Source organism: Panthera tigris, chromosome C1, assembly GCF_018350195.1.
Source record: "Panthera tigris isolate Pti1 chromosome C1, P.tigris_Pti1_mat1.1, whole genome shotgun sequence".
Lineage (NCBI taxonomy): Eukaryota > Metazoa > Chordata > Mammalia > Carnivora > Felidae > Panthera > Panthera tigris.
Window position 1 is genome coordinate 146,529,140 of NC_056667.1, and position 12,579 is coordinate 146,541,718.

At 39.4% G+C, this 12,579-nt stretch overlaps 1 protein-coding gene across 1 annotated transcript in view; it reads right to left on the reverse strand.

The window, feature by feature from the left end:
* Positions 1–599: 599 nt before the first annotated feature.
* CCDC148 (coiled-coil domain containing 148) overlaps positions 600–12,579 on the reverse strand; it is a 253,617-nt gene continuing 241,637 nt past the window's right edge. The window contains exons 13-15 of the mRNA XM_042994492.1: positions 7,511–7,628; positions 5,179–5,319; positions 600–1,355 (exon numbers count right to left, since the gene is read on the reverse strand). Of these exons, the coding sequence (XP_042850426.1) occupies positions 1,209–1,355; positions 5,179–5,319; positions 7,511–7,628 (406 nt within the window). The 3' untranslated portion in view covers positions 600–1,208. The remainder of the gene's footprint in view (positions 1,356–5,178; positions 5,320–7,510; positions 7,629–12,579) is intronic.

Sequence of the window (12,579 nt, forward strand, 5' to 3'; positions counted from 1 at the left end):
CATCAAGTAAAGCGAGGACCCTTAAAGGAACATTGTGATGGTGGGAGACATCCTCAAGAATGTTGCTACTGCCCACTTCCCTGAGTCTTGTTCATGATTCCTTCTCCTCTTCCAATTAGGAGATGTGATGATGCAAAAGGTTGAATGGAGAGGGCATTATAATGAATTGTAGATACAGATTTTGTCCATAGAATCTCTTGTGAAGGTTTATTCTGATGAGCTGGGCTTGCTGCATTATTTATTCCCATCATATTGGGAATAATCATGAAACCTAATATTCCACCAGTCAGACTGGTCTTTTTTTTGCATTACTCCAATAACAGCAATTCTGGGCTAGAAGTAGGGAGGAAATGGCAGGAAGTTGCAATAGAAAGAAACAGAAGGTGGGGGAGGTAGTCTTAACAGTAATAATGGCAACTTCCAACAACACTGACTTGTGATTCTGATTAATCAAGTTTTTAAAGTAGACATATATGGTTGATATTTATTTGAAATGCTCTTTATGTATAAAACCATCTAGATATTAAATAACTTGGAATTTTTGATAACATTTGAAATATTATAAATTGTAAAATATTCTTTCTAAACAACCACACAAATACATTTTTTTCTAAGCCCAAACAGATATTCCCATGCTTGAAGTGTTGTTCCTAATTTCTAATTTATTTTTAAAGGCTAATTTGCAAAATGAAATTGTTTGGATGATTGGTTTGCAGTAAACATGGTACACCAAATTGGTTTCTAAATTTAGAGAAAGGTTGAGTCTCCTCTTATAATAATCAAGAAATAGAAGTATTAATGATAATGGAGCTTCCATAATTAAAAAGTCAAATTCTGAAATAACAAGCAGAAATGAACCTTAGCAGGTAGTAGCAACATAAATTGTAATTCCTGAAAATGGTTATTTTAAGCTCTTTTCATGGGATAATGCAATCTCCAATATGCAGGTTACTGAACAATAATATATGTATCATATGCATTATAATTATGTTCCATAGTCTTGCTGAATTCAGTACTATCAGACATAACAAAGATATAGGAAATAGTGCATGATATTCTAAGAGTCATAAAAGACAAAGTTGTGTTAATGAATGCTTTGATTTCTATGTCTGATATTTTAAAAATTTTTGGAAAGTAGTAATTGTTATCTATATAAATGTATTCAAAGAAAAATCTTGTTTACATATAATAGGATTTACAGAAGAACTCTAGATTTTAAATACAGTAGACTCCATGTCCTTTCTTGGAGGTTTTTGAGGACTGATTTTTGGTAATATCTCTCTGGCATAAAATGTTTTATGAAGTCCAGCTTCTCGAACTGCTAACTCAAAACGGAGTCTAGGGTCAGAAATTATCTGTAGAAAGAAAAAAGAAATTATCTGTAGAAATAAAATACAATTTAAATAAGTAGCAATTCGTTGAACTAAAGTAAATTTTATCATTTAGTTCTATACTTGCTCAAGCTATATAATTTGTTTCTTCTGGGTAGATGACTAGATGACAATAAACTTTGTGTATACAGTGACTACATTCTGTTGCTGTTTTTTAGGGGGAGAGGGTTGGGGTTTTTTTTTGTTGTTTTTACTGAAAACGCCCAAATGTTCTTGACATTATCATTTTCCAGTATATCTGTGGCTTCTGAGATAAGATACAGAGAATATTATACTAGATTAGTCAAAATACAACATATTGATATTATTAAAAAGATGGAGTAAAAAAAGCTTACTTTCAGTACTATCATTGATTCATTATTTATTCATAGCTAGAATTACAAAATATAGACAATCATTGATTAAAGTAAATCTAAACCACACTCTTGGTACATTCGTCTTTAACCAGACATTCTAATTTCTCCATCATTCTGAAATATGTAAATTATGTTTAAACACATGGCCTCTACTTAAAAAACGAAATCAATCGAACTCTCCAAGGCTGATTTCTATTTCAAGCAGAATTAGAAAATGTCTCCACCAATGTGGTTCTAAGTGGCAATGGAAGTATGAGTAGCTCAATTTCTATTTTCATTTATAGCTGATTGGACCTTATTCCTCTTCCCCTCCTTCCATGAATATTAAATGTCAACAGACGCTGCTTGCAATAAGGTAACCACATATGGATTTTAGCTAATGAGGCATTTTACACGGACTTCAAGTCCCCCTAGAGGATGGGATAGCAAGCTGTTGAAAGCAGCCCTCCTTCAAGAAGCTCTTAAACCAATAGGGGCAGTAAGAAGGTATACAGATAACTACAGCTGGTGGCACATGTGACTGATGTTCCAAGGATAGAAGATCACAGAAGTACATCTCCTGGTGCGGGTTAGACTAGGATGACCTTGGGTGAGGAGGAGCACGGGAGCTAACTGTAAAGTCCACCCTATTCTTCTATGAAGCAGAGTGGGAAAGAAAAGAGACAGCCAAAAAAGGAAGGCACATGCAAACTCAGAGGTGAAATAGGTCAATTCGGGGTCAGGGCAGTTTGGGTAGAACACTGGAGTAGCAGCAGTCTACTACAATTGTCTAAACATGAAGTAATAAATGTCTAAGCTTGGCTGGTAGCAAGGAAGAGAGAACTTTCAGAAACACTATGAAGGGAAGAATCAAGAGAATTTGGCAACTGATGAGGTACAGGGATGAGGAGCAATGATTGCACACAAGTCGAAAATAATACAGAGATTTGTGTCTGAGAAGCAATATATTTTGAGCATTAGTCTCTCCTCTTCTAGATACAATCTCTGTAGTCACCCTTATCCACTTCCAAGGATTCATGCTCTGCCTGTGTGCTCCCTAATTTTTTCTGGATTCACCTGTCTTCTCAGCTTCGGGTCTGTGAGGTTTAAAAGATCGCCTTATCCTATTTTTAGAATAGGTATCAAGTGAAATGGAGATCTCCCTGGAAAGTTGACCTGCATTTCCCCAAATCACCTCCCCAGAAGCAACCAATCAGATTCTTGTAAACGTGTTCTAGACATCTTCACCCTAATCATGACATGAACAAAATAAATACTCTTCCCCGAAGTCTGTTTTTACTTCTGTATTCTTATATGGTTAATGGCAGCCACACGTAATGACTATAATTTACTGAATTACTTGTAGATGCCAGGCAATATCCTAGGCAATTGACATTTATTATCCTAATCCTCATAAGAACCTTACAAATTATTATTTTACAGACGAAGTAAACAAGACATAAAGATGTTAATAGCTTACACAAGTTCATAGCCAGTAAATAGCAGATGTAGATTTGAATCCAAAATGCAGGCTCTTCTCAGTACCACTCGCTGCCTGGCTTAGAATCATCCTCACTTTCATTACTCCCTCCTCTCAGCCAGAGCCATTCATGCCACGCCCTCCCACGTTTATGAGGACTTTGCCATCTTAAAAGACTCTGACCCCCACTCCCACCCCCACCAATTTTCCGTCCAGGATACGTTGCTAAGCATATCTGAGTATATAATTCACCTGCTTCTAAGTCTCACCTGTGCTCACAGGATAACATCTTAGCAAACAAAAGCTACTATACTTTTCAGTCTGACCCTAACCTATGTTTCCAATCTCATCTCCTAGCACCCACCCTTGCCGTGTACCTTTACACTGAAGACACGCCAATAAGGGCCTCTTTCCACCCTCCTCTGCTTGGTGAAACCCTTATTTCCTCAGCCCAGGTACCCGAGAGCTTTCCAGTTTGACTTCAATTCTTTGCCAGCCCCAGCTGCCCTTCCTGCTTTGGCTTCTGGAGATACACTTGCATCCTTATAATTAATCCCTTTCCTTTCGCCCAACCCCTCCTCCCAGCTGAGTTTTTTGGTTTTAATTTAAATCAACCTGGAAAAAATGTTGTTACTGCTGCCAAAAATCCTCGACTAAGATGTAGCTTAGTTTCCTCTTCGACACTTGGTCCGACTTCCGTAGTCTGCATTTCTTTTGGTTCCCTTCGTGCCGCTACATGCCTTAGACCTCCACCATGGAGGTAGTCTCACCCCAGGGGCGTTATTCTCACACATGCTACCTTCCCTCCTAACCCAGCCGCCCTGCTCACTTCCTTCAACAGAGTAAGTCAGTCTTGTTCAGGATGTAGCCCTGGCAACTCCACTGTGCCAGATATAGAATGTGTTCCATAAATATTGTCCAATTGATAAATGAACTGTTTATCTTTTTTATTTCTTAGCGAAGTATACAGCACATAGGAGAGGCACACTTGATCTGTCAATGGGTGAATGGATGAAGTTTCCTACTCTGTAAATAATTAACTAAGTGTCCAGCTTCTCTCCTTAGACTTGCAAAATTAACAAACTAGGGAGAACTACTTTCTCCCTTAATATCAGTGATATCCATTCATTCATCTGTCCTCCCTCCCTTCCATCCATCTGAAAAGACTTTTTTTTAACTTTTTTAACGTTTATTTATTATTGAGAGACACAGTGTGAGCAGAGGAGGGGTAGAGAGAGGGGAGACACAGAATCTGAAGTAGGGCTCCAGGCTCTGAGCTGTCAACACAGAGCCCAACGCGGGGCTCAAACTCACGAACTGTGAGATCATGACCTGAGCCGAAGTCGGTCGCCTAACCAACTGAGCCACCCAGGCACCCCTGAAAGTACTTTTTAAAATCTCTTCTCAGTTACAGGAACAGACTAAAAGGAGTCAGAAGTTCCTAGAAATGGTTAAATAACACCTTAATACTTTTCCACAGAAAATGTTTTCTTTTCTCATTAGCTCTGATGTATTATCTTCAGTTCATTTTAATTTCTGAAAGCTTCCCTCTGCTTCGTCTTGTATCAGTGTCATCAGTTGTTGCCTTAGGATTTATATCATGAATTTAACATTAAACAAATTTTGAATGATAGAGAAACACTTAAAATAGAACATTAAACACAACTTTAAAATTTTGTAAATTTTAAAGATATTTTAATGTAGAAATGTCAATTTTAAAAATAATTTTCAATGACAGATTTATAATATGTTCAGACAAACTGTTCTATGGTCACCTATCAACTATTTTACAGGGCTAAGAATCATGCAGTAATTAGTAATTGCGTGCTATCATTTAGCAGTAAAAATTAAGTAAATCCACATGGTATTCAAATGTAAATATTGAAAATAATTTTTAATCCAAAACACACACTTCTATAAATCTTTTTATCATCATGGCTTTTGCATCAATCATGCTAATTCCCACAATTACCTGGTATTCATTGTATGTATTCAATGTAAAGAGTGGCTTTTGAAGAATAAATTCTTCTTCAGTTCCAATACCCGTTCTTGCTTTTGATGCCATTGTGTCTGACATCATTCTAACAGGATCAAATTGAGCAACAATAGCAACCTAAAAGAAGAAAAAGCATGGCTATTTGGATTACGATACAAGCTAACTACTTCTGGGGAGCACTACTAATGTTCAATGTCCATTAAAGGTAGGAAATTTTATTAAAGATAAAACCCAAGAAGGAAGGACAGACAAAATATTAAGCCAGGCCAGTTGTAGAGATCCCCAAAGGAGCTAATGGTTTAAAAACAAAACATATTAAAAGGCCATAATATATATGGTTTGCTACTGATTAAGTTATCACAGTTATGATTAAATTTAGATAAAAATGTATTTTTCTGGTACTAAGTCATAGGAAATCTTATAAAGAAAATCTATATATTGAACTACCTTAAAAAGTAACCAAAGATAAAAAACATTAATTTTTAACTACTAGCAATATATGGTCATGGTGACAACTCCACAAAGCTTTCTAGAAAGTTTAATATGATCAAGATCATTCTAGAGTATATTATTCATGCATTAAGTTGAGTTATGTTGGCATTATTGGGCAAGATGGGTGAATCTCCATTGTGTTCAGCAATGAGATTTCCAGGGACTATTGTAAACCATTGTTTCCCCTTCTACTGAAAAACCGTAGAGTCATTTTAACCTAAATGCCCTTGTCCTTTATGGTAATTGAAATCATTCAAACCTGTATCCTAATGAAAGAAGCCACTAATTTTGTAAATTATATGCACCATTAGTAACACCTGCCTGTTAATTCCTAAAGTCAAGAATTAGCATTAAGAGAATGGCATTTTTAATGCCATTTAGAAACTGTAATGACAAAACTGGGGGTTGAATATGCTTTAATTATTATAGGTTTCCTAGCCAAAATGTCTTAAACTATAGTTCTAAACACCGGTTACAGGTAACGGGCATAAATATTTCCTCTTTCAAAGAGTTCACAGATGGAGAGAATTCTAATCATATGGACTCTGTAGTTATCAAATATATATTTGAACAAGAACGTACATAGTAATACTGACATTAAGTTTTGTCCCCAGAAGGCCATGGTGTATAATTATTTGCTAATGATTAAATTTTGTTGAATCTAGCATGACCAGGACTTACATTCCTCTTTGAATTTATTTCTGTAACCTATTTTTATCAAAGATGATGACATAATAGCGGTATGCATTTACACTTCCTGTAAACTATGCCATTTAACTAGTTTAACTAGACTTCCTCGGTTTGAATCCAGTCTGACAGTTGCTTGCTGTGTGACTTCGGGGAACCTGTGGCTCTTCTGTTTCCTCTTCTATAAAATAGAAATATTGCTACGAAAATAAATACATACATCATGAGGTTGTTGTAGAGATTAAGTGAGCTAAAACCTAAGAGCATTTAGAAGAGGGTTTTATATTTAATATTTTAAAAGTGTGAACACACATTACTACAAACCTCTGAAGCAGGTACTATCATTATTCCCATTTTTCAGAGGAGGAAATGAAGCTTAGGGAAGTAAATGATCTAAGTTTCCTCTGCCAGTAAGTCATGAACCAGGATGCACCCAGGTCTGAAGGATACCAGAGGCCAAGTTCTTATCCAAGATTCCATGTTGCCTCCACTGACATGGAAGGGAAATCAGACAGTCATTTCCCATCAGCTGTGTAGGGGTGTCAGTGGACTTTGGAGCTTAGGAGTTGAACTAATCACTTCCAGATCAAAACCTCTGAAAAATTACCAAGTAAAACTATTTTATCACATTTCTCAAATTGAAAAGCTTTTGCCCACTTTTACTAGGCAACGCAATGGGAGGCTTTAATTCTCTCACAAAAAATAGTATACATTTTTAAAAAATGGTTTTTCACATGTTTGCTGACCACAGGGGATTTCCAAACAGAAGTTTCTACCCCTAAGATGATTATCTTGCTCAAACTCCACCAGGTTTTTTGAGGAGCAGAAAATCCTGCTAGATGTAAAGTTTCACTCCTGTAAATGGGTACTATTCAGCTAATAAATGAGAGGTAATATGGATGCATTTAAATCTTGGGAGAGCCTTTTGAAAAGTGCTGATAAAGTTATTTTAATATACTAAGAAACTGGAAATTATTCAACATAAATCTAATTGCTCCCAGCAATGAAGATCAGTGTCCCAATTTGGAAAAGTTACATCTTATATCACAGATGTTGTAACTAAGCCCTACTAACAATGTTATTAAGAACACTTAGAAACCACCCATGAAAATTTCCAAATTAAAAACACCTGTTTCCTAAGGGCTTCTAGCCGCCTCTCTCTCTCGCCTTCTTCATGAGCTTCTTGGAGGGCCACTGCTTTTTTCTCCAGCAAACGCTTTTCCAGTAATTCTTGTCTATATTTAACCCTTTAAAAATAATGCACAAGGAAGTTGGGAAAGCATCATAGTAACTGTGTAAATTATATGAGTAGGAACATAGATAGGGGCAGAAGGCATCTCAGAGGTGACATCACGGTCATATTTTGGCTTTACTTGCTTTTGGTTGATTTCTCATAACCAAACAATAAAATGCATTGGTGTAAAATGCAATCTATAATAATTCTAATAACCAGAGAACTGCTGGGGTGCCTGGGTGGCTCAGTCAGTTAAATGTCTGACTTCGGCTCAGGTCATGATCTCGCAGTTTGTGAGTTTGAGCCCTGCGTCGGGCTCTGTGCTGACAGCTCGGAGCCTGGATCCTGCTCTGGATTCTGTGTCTCCTTCTCTCTCTGCGCCTCCCCCACTTGTGCTCTGTCTCTCAAAAATAAAGAAATGTAAATTAAAAAAAAATTTCTAAAATAACGAGAGAACTGCAGATCACAGGGCAGGAAAAAGTAGGGTAAAAATCCAATCCATCTCTTTCTTCCTTTGAAATCATTGTATTGACCCTCAAACTGTCTGTCAGCTGCCACAGCTATAGCTAATCAACCCACCAGAGGACAGCCTCACTCCTGAGTGATTCTTCTAGCAGTTTCTTCAAGGAGTTTCAACACAATTTGAGAGGTTAAAAAGGCTACCTTACTGATTAAATATACATACTTTTAGAAGAGTAAATAAAATGCTATAATAATATGCCCAAATTGTCTCAATACTAGAACTTAAAATTTTATCTATATTTTCACTTGTTTTGTCTAGAACCCCCATTTTGGGTGTGTGTGTGGTTTAAAAATTACACTTTGACTGTAGATGGCAGCAAAAACATGACTTTCCCTTAGCATTATGTTTTCATTCTCCTTAAAATCAGCAGATATTAAAACAGAGCACATTTCAATACCCATTTTAATACCTCCAAACTCATTCAGCCCTCCTCTGCTGCCTTTTTTTAGGCAGCCTCCCTTCCCATCTTCTTGCCCAGGCTATTCTTCTTTTGAATTATAGAGAGGAGATTTGTCTTTTCTAAAAAAGTAGACATTTGGGTTCTCAAGGGAGTATGAGGCCATTGCCTCTGTCTTCCATTATTGATGGCTTAGATTTAACTTTCTTTAAGACATCAGTCACAGATGTGCTTTGCCCTTAGTGTGCATACCTGCATTTTCCACGGATGTACCTTCACTAGACCCTTTTAATTCTGGATCTTGATGTTAACTGAAGTGTTTACTATGCATTGAGGCTGTTGCTAAAACCTTCATGTCTTTTAGCTCATTTAGATTTCACAACAACCTGATGTTGGGGTACCAATATTGATCCCATTTTAAAGATAAAGAAATGGAGGTATAGACTGGTGATGTGATTTGCTCATGTTCTCACACCCAGCCAGTGGCAGAGCCAGAGATCAAACCCAGGCAGACTGGCCCCAGATCCCACGCTGACCCTGGCCCTCCCCCTACTGTGCAATTAGCCCCTATGCTCTTCTCTCCTTCCCTTGATTGCTCTACTCACCTCACTGACATGAATACCTGCTGTGTGCTGTACCCTGTGCGAGGTATTGGAAGCACATGGAGAAGACAGCCCTTCCAAGTTTGTGGTTTAATATGGATACAAAAAGACAAGCCTAAGAACTAATCAAGGTATAGGAGTGCCTTCAGAGAGGTATAAACAAGGTCTGCTGGGGGACCTCGTGGAAAAGACTTGGGAGCTTCATGGAGGAGGCAGCTCTGAGCTGGGTCCCAGGGATTATTAGCATTTGGAGAGGCGTGATGGTGGAAAGGAGGCTGGCCTTCCTGGAAGAGAGTCCCAGGCCAAGGGTGAGTCCAGAAAGGCACTCCCACTCAGGCACATGCATAGACAGGGTTGGCATCTGAGAGCGAGCAACTTTTAAGTTTTGCTCCCTGGGCATCTTGCTTGCCTCGCTGGTTACAGTCCCAAGAAAGGAAGAGTCCAGGGTGGCTAGGACAGACTGAGTAAGGCATTTGAACCTGTGTCATCTGAACAGAGTGAGTGAATGAAAGAAGCCCAGGGAAGTATTGGCAGGGTGAGCCTGGTAGTCATGTGGTTCCTTCAGGAAGATTTGCTCCTGGGGAGGAAAAATCTCTCCAAAACCAGGTTGCCCCTGAGGCTGACATTAAAGCAGCAGCGTAGGAGAGGAAAAGAGCGGAATGTGCAGACCCTTGCAGAGTACAAAACCCACAATGGGATTTTTAGGAGGAAAGTCCTAAACCTTGATGGCTGTGGCTGTCCTCCTCCTCATCTCCCATACAGGAGTCAGTAGCCTGACACACGTTAAACAAGCTACAGACCAGGTTGCTTCCTTTCTCCAATGCCTCCATGTCATGGAAAGCTATTTCTCATTCTCTCCATTTTCACTAGGGCATGACACAACCTCCCTAATAAGGTTCTACTCAATTTATGTACTGAGTACAAGCTAAGTGAACGACTGTGAAGGTTCAATTAAAAGATACCCTGGGATTTGATTATTACCATATGCTAATTCTCAGAACCTTTGAAAACTTTCTCTTCCTTTGGGATATATAGGTTGCTTTGTCTGCAACAAAGTTTTGCCTGCTGTGGAAAAGTAAGAGTTGTACCAGTTAGGGGAGCTTGACTTGTGAGGAAGAAGTTGCAAATCAGACTAAGGCATTTGAACTTGTGCCTAAAGAATTCTGGCTCGTGGTTTACCCTGAGGCTCACTCACTCGTTCAACCTATGTTTATTGAGCACCTACACTGTATCAACCACTGTTCCAGGCACTAGAGATACAATTTCAACACAGGAGACACGTTTCTGTCCTCACAGAGCTAACAGTCTAGCAGGGATACAAAGACCCAGGCAATTTTGTTAAGGGGTGGCCCTTGCTCTGAGGACACAGTGGGATGTAGGCCTTGGGAGGGGCACTTTTGCAGACTTGGGGCATTTAGGGGAGCACCCAAGAGGAAGTGCTCTGAATCTCACACCCGAAAAAGGAGCAGAGGGGGAAAGAATAGGAAGAATGTTCCAGGCAGAGAAAAATAGCATATGAAGGTGAGAAAGCACAGTATTTTTTGAACTGAAAAATACTCGGAAAGACCAAAAGTGGACAATGCAAGGTGAGGCTGGAGAGGCATGAGAGGCCAGACTGGGGCTTCACATGCATGAGGGTTTTGATCAGGGAAATGTGGTGATCTGAAAAACCTCTCCTGTAATATGTACGTGATAATAAGGAGTCAAGACCAGAGAGGTTATCCACAGGCAAGTTGATGGTTTCCTAACCTAGGGAACTGGTAGGAGATAGACCTGGAGGAGATGCTGAAGGAGAAGAGTTGGATTTAAAGTTTATGTAGAAGATAGAATTAATTTGAATTGGTAATGTTATGGCAGAGCAGAAGAGATAGAGAGAGGAAGGAGTTAAGGTTTCCTTCTTGCACAGTGAGCAATGGCGTCCCTCGCTAAAACTGGGAACTTGGAGAAACAGGGAAGAGAAGGAATCAGGTTCCTTTGGACAGGGACCAGCCTTCACAGATCTGGGCTGAAGATGCAAATGGGAGATCTTTATCAACGGCGTGGAATCGAGGCCATGGACCAGATGGAATCAATCAGGAAGAGAGTGTAGAGTAATAAGAAAAGTAGGTCTAGGAGTGACTGCCAAGGAAACATTTAGGAAAGGGACAGAAGACAAAACTAGGAGGATGAAGAGAAATGATGCCAAAGCAGCTAAGGAAAATAGCATTAACAATGTCAAATGATACAGAAAGATCTGATATAACCCGCAAATGATCACTAGATTAAATAAGAGGGAGTCATCTGTGATCTTGGCAGGAGCAGTCAGTAGAGACGTGGCTGGAGGATTAGTGGGGCTGAGGAGGTGAGTGAGGGAGCAGACAACCCCTTCAGCAAGACAGAGGGCGCTGGAGGGAGCGCGCAGCTGATCACACTTGTGTTGGCTCCAAAGTGATGACCAACGTTACTCTGGCCACCTTGAGGATTTGCCACTGAAAATATTTTTTAAATATTTATTTTGCGAGAGAGAGAGAGAGAGGGAGAGAAAGAGAGAGAGAGTGCCCCAGCACGAGTAGGGGAGAGGCAGAGAGAGAAGGAGAGAGAGGATCCCCGGCAAGCTTCATGCTGTCAGCATACAGGTCCACTTGGGTTCCGATCCCATGAACCATGAGATCGTGACCTGAGCTGAAAATTAGAGCTTAATCGACTGAGCCACCCAGGAGCCCCTTGCCACGAAAAATTTAAGCAAATAGGTGACATACTCAAATTCTTCATTTATACAGATGCTGTGGTATAAACTCAGATAATAATCCCCTTGGAAAGGGGAAACTCTTGGTGCCTCTCTCCTCTCCCAGTCTGGACAGAAACTTTTCTTTGCCTAAAGAGAAGTGATGCAGAAAAACTCTTGGGAGAAAGCCAAATACTCACATATTCATGGGGAAAGAAAATAGCAACACAGTAAAGTCAATCATTTGGAAAATTTTCCACATAAATACCTTTAGCTATTTGAGGTAGCAGATTTTCTCCAAATTAAACTGTTGCTATGAAAGTCAATGTCAGGAAATGGCGAAGCTCAAAAGTCTAAGTTGTGCACAGAATTCCCAAACAGGAGTCCTAGGTCCGTCTCTCAGTCCGTTTTATGCTCCCTGCTTCTACAGAGGTTCAAAGTATTGCAGAAGGGGCATTTTCAACTTCTCATGGGGGAGGAGAGGCATCGTATTGTTCAAAGGCAACAGCTGCTGCAGAATCAGGCACAGCATTAACAATAATCTGGAAAGGATTTTGTTTAAGCCTCCAGGCCTGAGTGTAGTTGAAGGGACAGGAAGCTTTCATGTAGAAATGGAGAGTTTATGTATCATTTAGGAGATTCTTTACTTGTGTGTACAGCACTCGAAGAGGTGAGTGTACGAATGCAAATGGCTTGGGAACACCTTGAACTTTAGTAGCAGCATCCCTTTGCTTCAGT